The sequence below is a fragment of the Oryzias latipes genome, chromosome 3, assembly GCF_002234675.1.
Source record: "Oryzias latipes chromosome 3, ASM223467v1".
Lineage (NCBI taxonomy): Eukaryota > Metazoa > Chordata > Actinopteri > Beloniformes > Adrianichthyidae > Oryzias > Oryzias latipes.
This window is the reverse complement of record NC_019861.2, coordinates 9773308-9790874: the sequence shown is the minus strand read 5'-3', so window position 1 is coordinate 9790874 and position 17567 is coordinate 9773308. Positions and strand designations below refer to the sequence as shown.

General features: G+C 43.5%; 2 protein-coding genes across 22 annotated transcripts in view; one reads left to right on the top strand and one right to left on the bottom strand.

Moving 5' to 3' along the window:
• Window positions 1-2975, top strand: part of madd (MAP kinase activating death domain) — a 65540-nt gene extending 62565 nt beyond the window's left edge. For 19 of the 21 annotated variants that reach the window (XM_023952586.1, XM_023952557.1, XM_023952614.1 and 16 more), the window contains one exon: window positions 1075-2975. In XM_023952586.1, coding sequence (XP_023808354.1) covers window positions 1075-1188 — 114 coding nt within the window. In that variant the 3' untranslated portion in view covers window positions 1189-2975. The remainder of the gene's footprint in view (window positions 1-1074) is intronic. The other 2 variants (XM_023952588.1, XM_023952594.1) reach the window with 1 other exon arrangement.
• Window positions 2976-3173: 198 nt separating this feature from the next.
• Window positions 3174-17567, bottom strand: part of bbox1 (gamma-butyrobetaine hydroxylase 1) — a 29830-nt gene continuing 15436 nt past the window's right edge. The window contains exons 4-8 of the mRNA XM_004066938.4: window positions 7744-7942; window positions 7151-7256; window positions 6820-7016; window positions 6386-6552; window positions 3174-4412 (exon numbers count right to left, since the gene is read on the bottom strand). Of these exons, the coding sequence (XP_004066986.1) occupies window positions 4252-4412; window positions 6386-6552; window positions 6820-7016; window positions 7151-7256; window positions 7744-7942 (830 nt within the window). The 3' untranslated portion in view covers window positions 3174-4251. The remainder of the gene's footprint in view (window positions 4413-6385; window positions 6553-6819; window positions 7017-7150; window positions 7257-7743; window positions 7943-17567) is intronic.

Below are 17567 nucleotides of genomic sequence, written 5' to 3'. Positions count from 1 at the left end.
TTTGGGCCAGAATCACTGGGAGGAAGCTGGTCGGCCCCTTAAGGGTCCCAGAAGGTGTGAAATGACCTCTGAAAAGTTTGAGTTTCTGACTGACCACTTTCTTCCGTGGCACAAAAAGAAGAACCACGCTTTCCATAACAAAATCATCTGACCATCTCATGCTGCAAAGAATACCTCTGGATGATTGGCTGCTATGGGGAAAAAACTAGATAAACTGATGGTGGGGTCCCATCCTCCCCTGACCTCAACCCTACTGAGAACCTTTGGAGCATCCTAAAGCCAAATATCTATAAGGGTGGGAGGCAGTTCGCATCCAAACAGCAGCTCTGTGAGGCTATTCTGACATCCTGCAAAGTCAAGCAGAAACTTTCCAAAAACTCACAAGTTCCATGGATGCAAGAAATGTGAAGCTGCTACAAAATAAGAGGTTCCACGTTCAAATATAACTTGACCTACTAAGATGCTTTTGATTGGATTAACTTTTGATTTCAGTAAATATGCAGCAAATTCAACAAACGACCATTTTCAGTTCTTTGGAATCTATAAAATGCAATTTTTGAAATGACTGTTTTCTAGGTTTGTTCAATAACATTTAATATACAAAGTGACTTGAAAATGATGCTGATCATATCATTTGCATAATAATTTGGAACACTTGGAAGAAGCTTGGTGTGAAAAGTCAAAGCGCTGTAAATCTGGTGAATCCAGGCTTTTCCTTTCATATCTTTATCCCAAATTACGAAAGACTTTGTCTCCTAGAATTCCAGCCGGGCACAAACCGCAATAATTTTGTCCTTCATGATCAATTTTTAAACGGTTGGCTCTTCTGTGAATCAAAACATCCCTACCAAAGCCGAGCCCCCGATGGGTCAAAGTTCGGCCTGGTTTAACTTTAATGTAGAGCCCCAAAGTGGTCGTGGAAACCTGTGTAGCGCCGTCACGCCCGTTGGCTAGGCTGGCGTGAACGTAGCTTTAGATGGGTTGATTATTGTACGGTCCTGATCATGCAGATATGGTGGAGGTCGTCTCCGGCTCCGCCTGTCCTCACGCTCCTCCTGTGTTCTCCTCCCGCAGGCGCATCAGATCTGTTACTCCGTCCTGTGTCTGTTCTCGTACGTGGCTGCAGTGAAGGGGAAAGACGCCGACGGAAAACCCAAGATGCTCTCTCCGAGGCCTCTCCCTAGTTAGTCCCCGCCCCCCGCGCTGCACCTCCCGCTCCGTCCGTCTCCCTCAACGTGCCTCTCTACTTGAAATGGCATCTCAGACTTTTGACAATCCCCAACTTAAGTAAGCACACGCCCCTCCCCGTCGTCCCGTGTACGTACCACCGTGTAGATGCAGCTGTGTAAACACGTGATGTCATGTAAATAATCTCATCCTGTCGTTCACGCCCGACCACTGAAGCACTCGCCCGCTCCTTCCACTCCTCATCTTTCTTCTTGTTTTGTCTGCTGCCAAGAACTACAGTGAGGGCTTCCCCTCAGAGTGCATGCAGGACCTGTGCACAGCCTTGATGTGAACCACAGCGCCCCCGCCCCCGTCCCCATTCAGCTGTGTTATTCTGTGATGTGTGGTTATTGTAAAGTTCCAGTCTGTCCAAGTATAAACTGGTGAAACATCCAGAAGCCCTCCTACAGCGTGGAGACCCCCGACCCCCGCACACTGGACCACAGCCACGCATGTAAAGGCTCCTCCACGGTGTTTGAACCCTGAAAACTGTGAGTGTCCCGCCTCTAGATTTCCCCTTAGATCTCTCGTCTGTGCTCTGCTCTTGTTCCCTGCATGTGACTATAGGAAAATAAATATTATATATATATTTCTATATATAGTATTTATTTAATATATACATTTTCTGACTGTACATTGATCTGAAAAAAAATGTTACAAAAATGTTTATTTGCTAGATGTGCAATACTTCAGTAGTTAGCCATTGCCGGGTGTTTGGAGTGACCCGGCGCTCACAGGGTGAGGAATGTAAGAGATTTTCTTTTCTATCGGTGCGTTTCGGTCAGAGATTTTAGTGCGGCGTGTTTGTTCGGTGTCTTTAAAGATTTAACGTCGATCAATCGATTGCACCAGGCAGAAAACTGCTTTTTTTCTTCTCTTTTTAGGAGGAAGGCTTGTTTGTCAGCAGGTGCTGAAGAGTAAAGAGGTCATGTCGCAGTTTGACAGAAGACCAGAGGGGGGAGCTCTGCTCCTGTCCTCCTCTGCACCCCACGGGTCCTAAAATCTGCTTCTAGAAACGGTCTTTAGAAATCATCGCATACTAATGAACACAAAGTTTGGTTGTATTTGTTTCATAAATTGGAAAACAGTCCAAGTAAGCAGGAGTAGATTATTCCAACAACCTGTGTAAGATGCCAAGTCTTAAAAGGTTACTGCATTTTTGTGAAAAAACACTTCACACCTGCTGACAGAAGGCTCCGCCCTCACCTGCCTTTAAACAGATTTCATTGTTTTTCCTGTGAATTGTCAAAAAGGTTGGTAGAGTTATGTGTACGTAAACTGATTGAAGAAACAAGGTTTCCAGGAAAATCAAGAGTCTGTTTTTGAATTGATCAGGAAAGCAGTTTGCTGCTCTGTGATCGACTTGTCATGCCTGCAGCTGAACTGATCGGCTCCTCCAGGAAGTAATAAAAGTCCCTCCATCGCTAATTTCTCTCACGGTTTAAGCGTGCGTGTGTGTGTGTGTGTGTGTGTATGCAGTTTCTCCAGATCAGCAATATATTGGAAGAGGTTTTATTTTGATCCTGATGTGCTTGTATTTTCATAGGTTTACTGTGCAAAGGAAAGGTATAATAAACAAAACTCCATTTCAAAATAAGATGTGGGAGTTTGTTTGTTTTTTTTGCTTTATATGAACATTTCAGTTTTATCTGTCAGTTGCTCCAAAAACATTCAAATGATACTGGAAGTATTCTGGTATGAATGGATAATGTGCAGCTTTGGTTATAAATAAAGTTGTTCTAAATGAAGTTCGTAGCTCGTTTGTTGCCCTGGAAGTTCCCGCTCAACTTTATCATAAAACGGCTCAGCTGTGACAAAATGCACCAACACTGGAGCTGAATCATGTTTGTTTTTGGGAAGTAAAGAAACGCCATGACGGCGCCGAACAGCCGTGACATCAGTGCAGAGAGAAGGGAAGCATCCGTCTATAAAGACGACACCAGACGGCTGAAAACATCAAAACTTTATTTATAGCAGCTTCGTAAATCAATTGAGGAATTTTTACAACTTTCCTTACAAAAATAAAATGGTGTTGACATTTTTTTGTTTTTATTTAAAAAAAAAAAAGCTTCCCTAGAAAACAACGGGCGCTTGTGTGGACTGTAAAGGCATCGTGCTGGAACACTGCAAAGATCAGGCTAAATTGTGGAATCTGTTATTAAAAGAATGTGGCGGTACAAGCACCAAATATGGCATGATGGTAGCTGATGGCTCCTGTTTCAGAGAAACACGTTTGTCTTGAAGATCCAAAATGTTTAAAAACAGTATTTTCCACACTAGAGAAGGCATTTCAAAGCCTCCATTAAAAAAAGTCTTAAATCTGGATTCATCCTGGTTGTTTGTTGATGTTGAAGCGATTTTGAGAGAAACACGGCGCTCTGTTACGATGCCAGGTTGGGTGTTTTTGAAAGTGGAGATCCTAAGACATTCATTGAACATTGAATTTAGTTTTTGTGCCACTAAATCCACCGTTTGTCTGAAATGTCAACACAACCTGCTCAGCTAAAATGCTGTCGGAATGACTTTTTTCTGCCAGATTAATTTAGTTCATGTGCTGAAAATGTTCCAAACAGATCCACTCTCTTTGTGATTTCTTTTCTGACTAATCCCAGCATGTTCATGAGAGAACTGGATCACCTTTCTCTCACTTAAGGCAGTTTTGAATTTATCCATAAACGTACAGAAAAGCTCAAGTCGACACTAGACGGCAACAAAAAGTTAGTTTCCTTCTTCTGAAAGTCATGGGACCCTCACCCAAGTCATCGTAGATGAAAGGATTTCTTCTTTTCTTTAATTATTTTAGAAAAATAAACTGGACATTCAAATGTAAAACATAGTTTAAGCTACAAAATATCCAGAAAGCTTTGGGGTGATTCTGTTCACCTTTGCATTGTTGCGTTGCACTAAACTGAAGAGTTTAAATCGTTGCATCTTCGTTATAAGAACATCTTTTTGAACTACTGTCTCACGTTTGCCTTGCTCAAGAGCACCTGGGTTTTTGCCAACATGTTCTCAGAGTGGCGCTCACAGCTCCCCGTGGACGGCTTTGCGGAGGATCCGGAGGCGGGACATCACCTCGTCCCAGTCCAGGTAAGCGCCTTCCAGGTGTCGCAGCCGGTCCGGTCGGCTGATGTAGCTCCTCCTCCCGTGCAGCAAGCGCCAGTTGTCGAAGGTCACGATGTCGCCTGGAGACCGAATCAGAAAAGGAGAAGAAAGAAATGAGCGGAGGGCTCCACTAAAGCACAGACGCCACATTTAAACAGACGTTTGCTGCATTTGTTAGACCAGATTGTATTTGCAGTTCTTTCACCGCACGCACAGGAACTCACCGAAACTGGAACGCGTTTAGGACCCACAGAACAGGAATTTTTTGGGGGGGGGGCATCACGGTGGGTGAAACTCAAAAAATTGCTTATGGGGCTAAAAAATAAAGTCCTTCAACAAAACCCAAATACGTGTCGGAGGTGTCCGTGGAAAGTTTGAAATTATTTTGGGATGGGAACAGGACTTACGGCTTGGAGGCCAAGTTTTTGGCGTAGCTCGCACATTTTTTTTTACCAGAACGTAGTCAGAATATAATGCATGAATCACTGACAAGCTGAACAAAACGATAGAACTCATGCTATGAATATATTAGGTTAACAAAACCTCTGTTGACATGGAAATCCAAAAATTTACTTTTGCCAATTCTAATAAAAATTACAGAGTCCTGTTTGTTGCCCCCAGGTGACCAGAACATAAAATGGTTGCTATGGAGATAAAACCAACAGAAAAGCCACCATTTGGAAAAAAGTATTTTCTTTCAGGAATTTGTCACTTGTAGCTATGAAAGGGTGGCAGAGGGGGAGAGAGAGGGGCGTGCAGCACCTTAACCAATGAGAGGGCAGATGTTACGGAGGGGGCGGGTAGCACCTGTGCAGCTTTAAGGCCCGTACACACCGGGACGAATATTCGCCAGGCGTTATTCGCCAGCGTTTTTCGCCACGTTTTTTGTGTTCACACCCAGGCGATTTTCGCTGACGATGAGTGGAGTGAACATGCAATTTCATTCCCTGACATTAGATGGCGCTTAATGTAAAACAGAAATACTCCTGTACACAAGGTGGCGCTGCGCAACTTTACGCTTCTTAAAGTCGCTTTTCACTCAGAAGAAGAGAGCAAGTATTTACGCGCTTGTCAGAATCAAACAAAGAAAACATGAATATTTCAAGCACCAGTAGCTCCAACTGGTGCTTGGTTCGGGGATATTTTAGAATGTCCGTCATTATTTCTTCGCAGCAGTGTAGACGCTACTTGGCGTCTATCTTCTTCGCTGGTATGTGTGCTCAGCAAGGCAGTTTTGTGTTTGAGCGCCCCCAAGTTGTGTTTTACTGTAACTTCAGAAGCTCCAGACACGTGAGCAAAAGCGCCATTCTCATTGGTCGTATAGATTTCGACGCGACGCGTCGAAAAAAAAAAACGAACCCGAGGCGTTTTTTTTTTTTTGACGCTTTAACGCGTGGCGTTTTTTCGCGTCGGTGTGCACACTCTCGTTGGTGCCCTTTGTTTAGTCACGAGGCGTTAAACGAAATTCGTCACGGTGTGAACGGGCCTTTAGTCAACCTTTTCACTGCAAAAGCTGTGACAAAATGGATTTCAAATAATCTGCAGTGTAGCTGTGAATGGTAACCCTTGTGCTATTCTAAACACTTTAACATTGGGAATTGGGTCATCTAGACCCATTATGTGCTCTGAACCTTTTTTCTTCAATGATTTGTGATCTTCACTGGTGTCCATGGATTACATGAAATCTTTCCACCTTTATCCACCTTTGTCATGGTAGGGAGAACATGTTAATGCAAGGGTGGGGTCATGTAAGATAGCACAAGGGTTAAGATGGCCTAGCTGAAAAGGTTAGGGAGAGGAAAGCTAACAAACAATTAAACATATTTAAAAAGTTTCTTTGTGGAGGACAGAGCCAGTGGGGAAACTAAAGCAGAACCAGATCTTTGCCTTCATTAAGTCAGAGGACCAAGACGAATGTGGGGAACAGAATCCGGTAGTTTTTTCAAAATAAAACTTCTTTCAGGATCAAAAAAGAAACCGAACTGAAATAATCTATTTTTTTCTGTCTGTGGCCCGGTACCAAGTGACCCAAAATAAAAAACCCGGTTCTGACCTGGCTCCATTTTATAGGTGACCACGTTCTCCAGTCGGTTCATGATGTTCACGTAGGCCTTCAGGGCTCTGTAGAACGGCTGGACCCGATGTACGGGAAGGTCCAGCACCGAGTCTCTGGTGGCGTTGTTGTAATTTATCCTCACGACTCGACCCTCGGCGTCGACACTGGAACACCGAAGGAGAACGGTGAGAGACGCGAGGGTTTGTATTTTCCACTTTAATGAGTTCAAAGCTCTCAGGATCAATGGAGATGCTAACATTCAAACCCAAACGTGTCCTTTAAACTCAGATTTTGGAGGTCATGCAGTGTGAGAGTGGAGGTACTGGTTGTGGCCAGCAGATGGCAGTGTGAGACTTCAAATGACAGCCCTGCGTGGATGAGCTTCATCACTGCGGCGGGGCTCTGACGGTGTCTGTGGGGTGAACTCTTACTCGATGATGCGTTTCTTGGACTGCAGCATGAAATCGCAGTAGTCGGTGCCGGTGTCTGTGAAGTCCACGCGCACCGAGGTCAGCGTCCTGAAGGCCTCCGGGTCTTCTCTCTGCAGCTTCTTGGCCATGTGGAAGCCGTCCACCACCTCGCTCTCCCCCCCCTTCACAGCCTGGTTGATGCAGTGCAGAAACTGCACCTTTGAACACACAAACACACACACACACACGTTGCCTTTAAAACCCCGCCATCCTGCAGGAGAAATGCCCGTCGGGGCTCAGCAGCAGTTGGAATTCCTGTGAAATTCAACGAGCAGAGCAGACATCGGCTCACCCCAGGTGCAAAGTGCAGAGCGGGGTAGTCGGTATGCAGGCTGAGCTTCCCGGAAGTGTAGGCCACGTTGTTCGCCATGGCTTTGTCCTGGACCTGCCACGTGTGCCTGAGAACAAAGACGGCATTCATGAAGGAAGCCCCGCTTGAACCTCTACGCGTTTGCTTGCAGAAGATCAGCGGCGACAATTAATCGGCGTTTGCTGAAAAGCTGGGAGGGATCACTGAGGGGGGAGCGTGGGCAGAGTCCTCGGACTATAGACTCTTAAGTCTGTAACACTCTACAGTTACAGCTACGACTCTTCATTGAGATGCAGCAGCAGACGAGCACTAATGAGTCATCGTCTGTTGGCAGGGATGTGTTGTTAAGCAGCGCCTCTGATGGCGGACCTTCGTCCGCTTTGTGTTCTGGCCGAGTGGGTCTTGGTTTGGAATGCTTTCAGGTTGTTTCCCTTCATCTTCATCCTCAAATTATCTCCGCTGCAAAAACCCAAAGTGATGCACTCTGGCGGATGAAAGGCCAAACCGACTCGCTGATGTGAAGCTGAACACCAGGATGGGGGGGGGTCTTGGATTTAAATTTGACTTGGTCTTACCCGTAGAACGTCAGCCTCAGATAGCCAATCCTGTCCGCCAGTCTGGCCACTTGGCCCTCTTCTGCTGGCGCCCCCTTCAGGTAGACGATGCCAACGCGGCGCAGGGCCAGGAGCCACGCGAGGGCCGCCTTATCATCATGGAGCACCTCCTGGTAATCGGCTGTGGGGATGCGCAGTTTGGAGTCCCAGTAATAACGCTCTGAAACGAGACGGAACATCAGAGGAGGCTTTGTTCTGGGGCAGCCGAGTGGAACAGAGACACAAATGTGCTCCTGTAAGAACGCCGTCTGTGAAAGCGGCTTCCTCTCCGCATTGTTCCACCTCTTATCTTCCAGTTGCACCGACGCCTGTTTGCTCCTTCCAAATGGACATCAAACAAATAGATCTCCACTTTGGTTCTGTTCGGCTGAATGGCACGGATGGACACCAGTCAGGACTAATCCGTTGAAGCCGTGTCGTCCCAGAAACCCTTTTTTTTACTAAAATGGATCCAAATCTTCCAAATGTGCTGAAAAATTCAACTATAAACATCTTTTTTATTTATTTTCCTAGTTCGCTGTTCTTCAAAAACTGCAAATTCTTCTGTTTTTAGGTAATTTCCCCTCTGATTCAATTACAGTTGAATCTATTCTCTTTTTTCCCCCACTAATTTAAAATTTAGAGTAATTACCGTATTTTCCGGACTATAAGTCGCACCAGCCCAAAAATGCATTATAAAGTAGAAAAAAACACAGATAAGTCGCACTGGACTATAAGTCGCATTTTAACTTTCACAACCTTATATGACACAATCATAGCAGACTGTTTATCTAATAATTTCACAGTAATTCTTTCTCATACTTATTTATTTATTCCTTTCATGAAGCATCATTGGCCAACTAATACTCTGTTTTCATCCTGTATTTGTAGAAACAGTTGTCATTTTTATTGCATTTCTGAATCTATGAAATCATTGGAAAATAGAATATTGTGTTGTTAGCCTTCAAGATCTTAAAAAAAAGTTTGCTGATTCTCTGAGTCACTTAACATCCTCTTAACACTTAACATACCTCAAACATCAAATTGACCCAGGAACATCATCTCTGTTCCTCACAAATGAACATAACAGGAGGGTTAACAATGTATTTATTTCCATTTATTTCTAATATAAGTCGCTGCGGAGTATAAGTCGCACCCTTTGCCAAACTATGAAAAAAAGGGCGACTTATAGTCCGGAAAATACGGTAGAAAAAGTGGTTTGAATTAAAGCTGTGGTGTCTGGACCACAGGCACTGCTTGCCCCCTTTCAGAGCTGCATGTGATGAATTCATGGAAGAAAAAAAAAGAACTTCTTTTAAAATGGCAGCTTTTTTTATTGGTTCCATCTCCATAGCAACCATTTCATTTCTTAGCCGCCTTGGGGGGACGAACACGGCTATATAATTTTTAGAAAAATGAGCAAAAGTAAAGCTTTCAATTTCCTTGGCAACGTAGGTTTATTGTTAACCAGGTCTATACCTACCTATCTTCCTATCTACCGCCTACCTAATATGTTCATATTATTGAATTCAGCCAGGGATTCCTGTTTTCCATTTTCACAATATTCCGGTAAAAAGAAAACACAAACAAGAAGGGAACGCAAATTTTTCTGAGCTTGCTACACTACAGCTGTTCAAAATCTACAACATTTTCCCCCAAACAGCTTCCCAATGATGCTCGAGGAGTTAGGAGGCAATAAACTGAAATCTCTAGGAGGAATTTAAATTTGTAGCTGGTGCCAAAGCAGTTTTTTTCTTTTTTTATTCTAGTTGGTGGCTTCTTGCTAAGGTTAAAGGTCAACGAATTGTCAGTTGTGGTTGTAGACTTAACCTGGTGGCTGATGCTGGTGTGTACATTTTTTCTTAACCAAAAGGTTTTTTTTCCCATCTTGTCCGAAAACGTCAAAATTGCTACATTTTAAAATGGCCACCATACCTTAAGTCCTGTGGCCATCTCATAATAATTTCAAAACTTTGTTTTGGAAATCCCTTACACGTGTATTTTGGTTTTATTAGTGGATTTGAAAAGATTTTTTTGAGCTCCGTTTGAGATATTTTACTGTTTTTCTCGCTGTGATGTTATTATTTTTTTGTGTCTGGGTCAAATTTTTGCAAAAATAAACTATTTTCCCTTCAGTCCAGGACTGCTGCGGGACATAATGAGCTAAAGGTTTGTTAATCAGCTAAAAATGAATCTTTTTTTTAAATCAAAATAAGAGCATAAAGTGCTCCTAACCAAAGTTTGTTTTGGAGCCTTCACTACTGCAGTAACGCTGCAGAGTGCATCCTTCATGACGAACGGCTGAGAGAAAAACTACACGTCTCCATCAGACCCACTGGAAAAAAAAACCTCCACCCAGCTGTCTCCACTCCTTTTTCCAAGCCGTCTCTCTCCAGTCGCTTCCAAAGAAACAGCTGCAAAGTACATCTGCAGGAGTAGCGGGAAAAGGAAGCCTGATTATGTCTCTTCAGTATTTATCAGCCTAAAAAAACCTTTCAAACATCCTTGATTAGATGCAGATTAGAGAAAAAGCAGAAGACGTCAGCGAATGAGGTCGGATTTTAACCCCTCACTTTTTTCTAAACTGGGGGGGGGGGGGGGGGGGGGCAAAACAGAGGCTGCACGGGTTGCTACAATCGGTTTCTGGTTTATCAATTCAAACCTGTGGAAGCTCGTTATGGTGGAGGACGACAGGCCAGGTCAGAGGTCAGAGGTCCAGCCAGAACGCCACTATTACTAATGAAGGGAGGGTGAGTGTGTGGTAGCGGCGCCGCGGTGTACGGTGTGACAGGAACATCACGGCTCTGGCTGCATGTGGATCAGGTGCAGGTCAAGAAATATGCCCGGAGCTCAGGGGTGAACTACGAACACAGCAGGCGTTTGACGCTGGTTCTTGAAGGCACCTGTAGTGCAGCCCATCGTGTTCACACTGGACAGGCAGGGAGGGGCTTCCTCTTCTTTCTTTCTTTCACACATTCCATTATTTAATACTTGGTGTCATATAATTCCATCCAGGCACAAACCGCAACTATTCATTTCTCCTCAATGATCAATTTTTCAACGGTTGACACTCCAGTTCCATAAGGGGGACGTCATCCATGCGTCACAATCTCTGGTTGGTCAAAGTTCAGCCTGGTTAGACTGTTAACGCACATTTAACGGCTCGTGGGAACACGAGAGATTTGAAAAAACACACATTTAACTTAGACTTTTTACTGTAAGAGGCTGCTTGAGCGTGCGTTGCCGAGGGCGACGTGAACGTAGCCTGAGAAGATGATGATGAAAGCCAACAGCTGTTCGTGACTCATCAAGCTGCGTTTGGTCCAAAAACACGTCTTCAGTCTACTGTCATTGTTGACACGGATTTGGTCTTTTAATAACATCATTTTTAATTATTTGTACTTTTGGTCCAGATGGTTTTTTTTAAGAATTAATACACTCCATCAGAATAACTGAATCTTCTCCAAAGCTCCAACAGAAGTGGAGTTTTTTCCCCTGACATAATAAAGGAAAAGGCTCAAACTGCAGTCTAGCTTTAGTTTGACTTCACTCAGGAACATCAAGGCCACGGTTTTTATTGGTTTTCAAAGGCGCAGCTCGGCTCTGCCCTTCCACGTGTGGTGATGAAGAGCCTGAGGCGGCCAGAGCTGCAGCACAGACGCCTCAGGCTCCGCTGACAACAGATATGACGATGAAGTCACACAGTCTCAGAGTGAGGAGCTCGGGGGGTGTAGTCAGAACAAAACTAAAAAAAAAAAAAAAGCAGGCGAACTGGAGCGGCTTAAGGACCACACACTGATGTGGCGGGAAGCCAGGTTGAGTCTTTCTTCATCATTGCGAAGGAAATAATGACCATTTTAGTTTCATGTTTTGGGATATTTTGCTGTTTTGGATAATCCCGTAGTTTAGTTGGAGTAATTGTGCTCCGATCAAAGGGAAGGCAAACACAAAAGGATCCAAATCACCACCAAATTCAAAGCTCCCAGACCTGCTGCATGAACAAACAAGTCTAAAGACGCAGAGAGTCTGAAACTGCGTTCACACCCCCCCTCTGCAACGTGCGTCCAAGTGACCACTTTCAATGAAAACGCGCACACATGCACATTTCAGGCTTCTGTGCTATCCTATGTACTTTAACGTTGGGAGTTGGGTCATCTAGACCCACTAGACAGTGCTCTGAACCTTTTTTCTTCAATGATTTGTGATCTTCACTGGTGTCCATGGATTACATGAAATCTTTCCACCTTTGTCCACCTTTGTCATGGTAGGGAGAACACGTCAATGTAAGGGTGGGGTCATCTTGACCCCATAGGATAGCACAAGGGCTATCATCATTTCCTACATGACAAGAGTTCAGGTGTTTGAGCAGGACAGGGGTGGATTGGTGGTTCGATCTAGAACCGTGACGGTGTGGGATTTTTGATCACCGCTGTGATGAAGCAGCAGGAGTCGTGGTTAACCGCCCCCCGTACAAAAGTAAATAAATAATTACCAGTTATATTCTATTCAAGAAAAGAAAAATGCAGTCTCAATACAGAGCTAAATAAATGTAACTTTCTGAATTTGATTCAGAATTGTGTCCAGAGTTTATTGTGAACCTTAACTGAGGCGGTCCTGACATGGCGCATTTTTTCAATTTGGATGAGAGATAGCATAGCATTGTCACTGTAAAGTGGGGAGACGCTGTAGATTTCAACTCTCGCAGAATTTGTCTTTTTCCAGTCATCAACCCTAGTTCTAGTGGTTGCTGCATTACGTAAAATCTAACTTTCAGCGGCTGGGTAGCTTGGTTGGTAAGGTGGAAGGCTACCACGCAGGAATCCAGGGTTCAATTCCCGGAGAGGAATGAACAATGGTAGTGGGGTAGTGGGGAAATTACCAAAGCAATGGTGAGCAATTAACATTTCTCATTGAGGGTCCTTGGGCAAGACCTTTAACGCTGCGGGATGGGTCAAATGTGGAAATTTTGCACACCTAGGTGTGTGACAGATAGTGGGACTTTCTTACTTTATTATTAAAAATGGCAAACTCTGCATCCGGTGGACTAAAGCAGCCATAGGCTTTGGAATACCAGTCAAATTTTCTGTCCCAAAAGCCAGTCAAGACCAAAAAGCATGAGCCAGTCAGATATTTTACATTTGTCATAAATGGGAGTAATTGAAAGATACATTTTGTGGAATTGTACTTTAGAGAAGTGGAGCCGATGGATGATTTTACATTTTTTCAGCTGGTGTCTGCCGTTAACAGAACAAGAGTGAATCTTGGATAAACACTTTTCCCACTTTGATTCTGATATTTCTATGCCCAACTCCTCGCTCCAAGTTTTTGTTGATTTCACCCTGGAGCTATCATTATATAAATGCACTATTCTAGAAACCAAATGTCTGGAGGCAGGGGGACTTTTGAGAAAGTCTTAAAGATCATGTTCAGCTGGAAGATCTTGAAATTGTTTCATTTTGGGCAGTGTGAAATCATAGTTGACTATTTTTTAATAGAAGTCTACAGGATTTTAGCTTTTTGTGGCCAGCAGATCCTGCATTGGAAAAATGCCACACAAACATGTTAAAAACAACAACCTGCACAAACACTGCAAAACCTGCATCTTAAAAAAGTGAAAACATGTCTTGGTTACTAGAATTATTTTCCTAAAATTTAAAGGTGATGGTAAGACCATTTTTGTTCCCCATTGGTAGATATTTTTGCCAATGAAAAAACAAATCTGCCAATGGGGTGAGAATCTTTTCTTTCTTTCTAAGGGGCCCGTTTTTGCAGTATAACTTGAATGTGAGTATAAGTATGTAGAGCTTCAGGAAGCTCTAAACCTTTGCTGAGAGGACTGGTCACAGCTCACAGTGTACCAGCAGACCATGAAGTCCACATCCCAGCAACCCTGAAGCATCCGTGTCATCCTTACACACAAACAAGCGTGTTTGTATTTTAAAAGGTGCTGGTTTTTGTCAGGAGCAGCCTAGCCTCCCTCCGCTCACATAGTTTCCACTTAAACACATGTATGGTGTCAGGATGCCGGCGCATGCACGTGTGTTTTTTACTAAATGTGCGCATGAGTACGAGCCCCCTGCCAGTTTTGGGCTGCGTGTTGATTCGTTTGAAATTTCTTTGGTCAGGACACCTCTGACAACCTGACGGGATGGTGCAGGAGCGGAATCCGCTCCTCCCGCTGCAGCAGCTTTTTCCGGACGAGGACGTGTGAGGCTGCGGCTCCTGCGGCTGTCGAGCAGCTCCTGGCAGTTTGGCTCCCCCCTCCGTGCGCCGTTAAAAGCTGAAAGGCCTGCGTTGGCGTCTGGAGCGTCTGGGAGTCCTTCAAAGCTCTGCTTGAATCCCTGCTTTTGTTTAGCGGCGTGCTTGTGTTGCATCTCAGACCTCAGATCAGCCGCACTTCAGCAGTCTGCCTCAGGATTCCTCCGTTTCAGAGCCAGATGGGCAGTTAATTACAGAATAAAAGAAGGGGGGGGGGGGGCTCCTGCTTTTATTACAGCTTCAAACTGTGGAGATTTTATGGAGATTCTTCTGAAAATGATTCTGTCGCTCCAGTTGATGTGACACTGACAGCAATCAAAATTAAACATTTACCTAGACTCCTTCTGATAAAAATGGTGTTTTTAACGTGTTCTTGCAGCATTTTTCTGATGATGGAGGACATATTTCTGGAAAATTAGGCATTTCAACATTAAATTAGCAGTTAAAATCAACTAAAAGCTAAATTAAAAAGGTGGGTCTTGAGCCTCTTTACTCAAATTGTTGTGAATCCGGAGCAAATGGGAAAAAAACGCAGTTTGAAAAAGATCATATTTGCGATGTAGAAAATCTGCTGGGTGTGGCCACAAGGACAGAAACATTATAAAATAATAACAAAACATTCCAAAGGATAAAAAAAACAAAATATTCATTTTTGTACAGATATTTTCAATCTTCCTCAACAGTAAAAGTTCATGTTATAATCATTTGAAATTACCATACAAAGTCAATAGACTTATCTTTTATGGTTTATATGTTTTCTAGGAATTTTACGTTACAATTTCATTTCCATTTATTGCACTAAAAATGAGCTCCATTTGTGGATTTATAGATTATTACCTTTGTACAGGTATCAGTTCAACTATGATAAAACATTCAAAATTATTCCATCGATCAGCTGTTTTGAACACAACAGTCCAAGCGCCAATGTTCCTGGGTCACTTCAATCCCCACCACCACCCACCCACCCACCCACAGTGAGCTAAACACTTAAAGGCACCAAAACCAAGAAAGAGATTTTTCAGCTTTTTTTGGTTTGTTTTTATGGAATAATGCTAAGCTGCAACATCTCCACCTGCTTCGGGTCAACCTGACCCACAGACCCCATTATGTCTTTGGGTCAACCTGACCCACAGACCTAATGGGGTCTGTGGGGGGCTTTTGCCATCATGTCCTTCACGTTTTTGTCATCAACCTGCAGTCAGCGTTGTTTCAAATCCCAAACCGGGCATCAGTTCCGCAAATTAGGTCTGTGGGTCAGGTTGACCCACAGACCCCATTATGTCAGGTTGACCCACAGACATAATGGGGTCTGTGGGGGGCTGTCCTTCACTTTTTTGTCATCAACCTGCAGTCAGCGTTGTCTCAAATCCCAAACCGGGCATCAGTTCCGCCAAACAAACGACAAACCCAATTATATGAATCATTCAGCTTCCTGGGCGGTCTGGTTTAAAGGTGCTGACACCTCAAAAGAGGTGACAAAGCAGGGGGGGTTAACCCAGATTTAGCTCCAGTGTGAAAGGATTACAGGAACACACAGTGATGGATCAGCGCAGCATGTGGGAGAAAAATGGTGAAATGACTGAAAATGCTTCTTTTTTTACGTTTCCAGAGAATTGGCTTTATTTCCAAAGGTCTGGCTGACCTCCAGCACGTCTGACGTTCTTCACTCGAGCTGCTAAAATCATCAGGAGCCCATTACAACACACCACGCCGAAGTAAAAGCTAACGTGACAAATGGCAAATACCCACGAGCCCAGCGGAGATTCTCCCTGTTCTGTTAAAAACACGGCGCGTCGTACATACATCTACGCCGCACTGTTTGTTTGGAGAACTTTTATTTCCTGAACCGTAAATTGTTTATGGAAAAAAAAAAATATTCCACTGCTGGACGGACCTCCTGTGAGGATAAAGAGGAAAAAAGTGGCGAGCAAACAGCAGAAGAGCAGCTGACTGAATGTGCTGCTGTCTGGCCAAGTTTCTGAACCTTGACTTAATGGAGCGAAAGCCAAACTCATGAGAGTGTTTATGGGTGGGGGTCCAATCCATCATTGGGTTTACAGTAAACGTCCATTCCACTTAAAGACTAATTGATGACAAATGAAGGAGCTCGAAGCAAAATAAAGGACCCGTCAAAACTTTAGAACACGGGCAGATTACTGCAGAAGAACATTCTGGCTCAGGTCGGTCTGAAAGATTTGCTCTGGATTGATGGGATTTTCTCTGCTTTTTAGTTTCAACATTATTGTAACACTTTCTGTTAATCTGAGGTCTGGGTTCCACCGGTTGGAAGAGAACTCTCGGGTGGAGCAGCACCTTGACGGTGATGAGAGCTGCTCGTTTACAGCGTCTTCTCTGCAGCATCATCTATAATCTATTAAAGGACACTCCTGATGCTGGGAAAAGGTTAAACCCATCACAACAAAACAAGAGGTAAGAGGTTTGCACTGAAAGGAGCAGTTACACACTCTGGTATATTTGATTCAAACAGAAACCTCAACAAAAAAGAAAATGTCTTAAATTTGAGTCATGACCTTTGGACTTCAAGGTCGTGTTACACAACCACTGCGCACATTTTGCGCATATTGCATGGAGGAAAATTGGTCATTTGTGAATATATGTGAAAGAAGTGAGAAAAATTGTGGTCTTCACATGAAATTTTCACACATGTAGCACAAATGAACCACGTTAAAACTGGCTTGCCAAGTGTTTTTTGTTATTATGTAAAATGAGGTATAAACTTGAGCATGAAAGGAAAAAAAGTGAAAATAAACTATGCAAAGAACACATTTGATGTGCCTGTTGTTATATTTATAAAATCCAGTTTTTATAAATGTTCTCTGAATTAATTTTGTAGCATTTATCCACCACGTCTTATAGTCTGCTCTGTGAAGATATAGCCTGACTTTTTAACCGGATCGTGATCACATGTAGACGACACAAAGCTCGTTAGCATAGCATCATAGGATGTTAGCATAGCATCAGTTTGTAACGACACCGCCGTCTCCAAATCAACCATTTTCATGAAACTTTCTGTTGCTGCTTTAAGTCCAACACGTTTATCCTCCAGTTCTTAATCCTCATAGAAGTAACTCCTTTCTTTTTTAGCTGCTCTTTTAACATCTGCACTTAGCGAGAGACTGGCGGACTAACTTAACTCCAAACGGTAGCGCAAGAAGGCAAATGATATCTCGATTTTCCCTAAAAATAAATTGTCTAAAACAACAAATTCAAATTAATCGATTCATTGCCGAGTCTCCTCAAAACTCAAATTCACGTAAAGACCCGTCGGCCAAAACCCTGACGGACATTTGCGTACATCAGTGAATGACGAATGCAAGAAACACCCATGAATTACGTAAATCACGCATGTATCACCAAAGACCCACATTGCATACGTGGAAAATGAACATAGTGGCAGTTTGACACGGCCTTCAGGTCTTCATCAGTTCTGATGAAGCCACTTGGATTAGTGGTAAAACATTTCATGAAAGAAGACTTTGAAGACCCACTTCCCCTTTGGAAAACCAAACCATATTTGGGAGAGTATA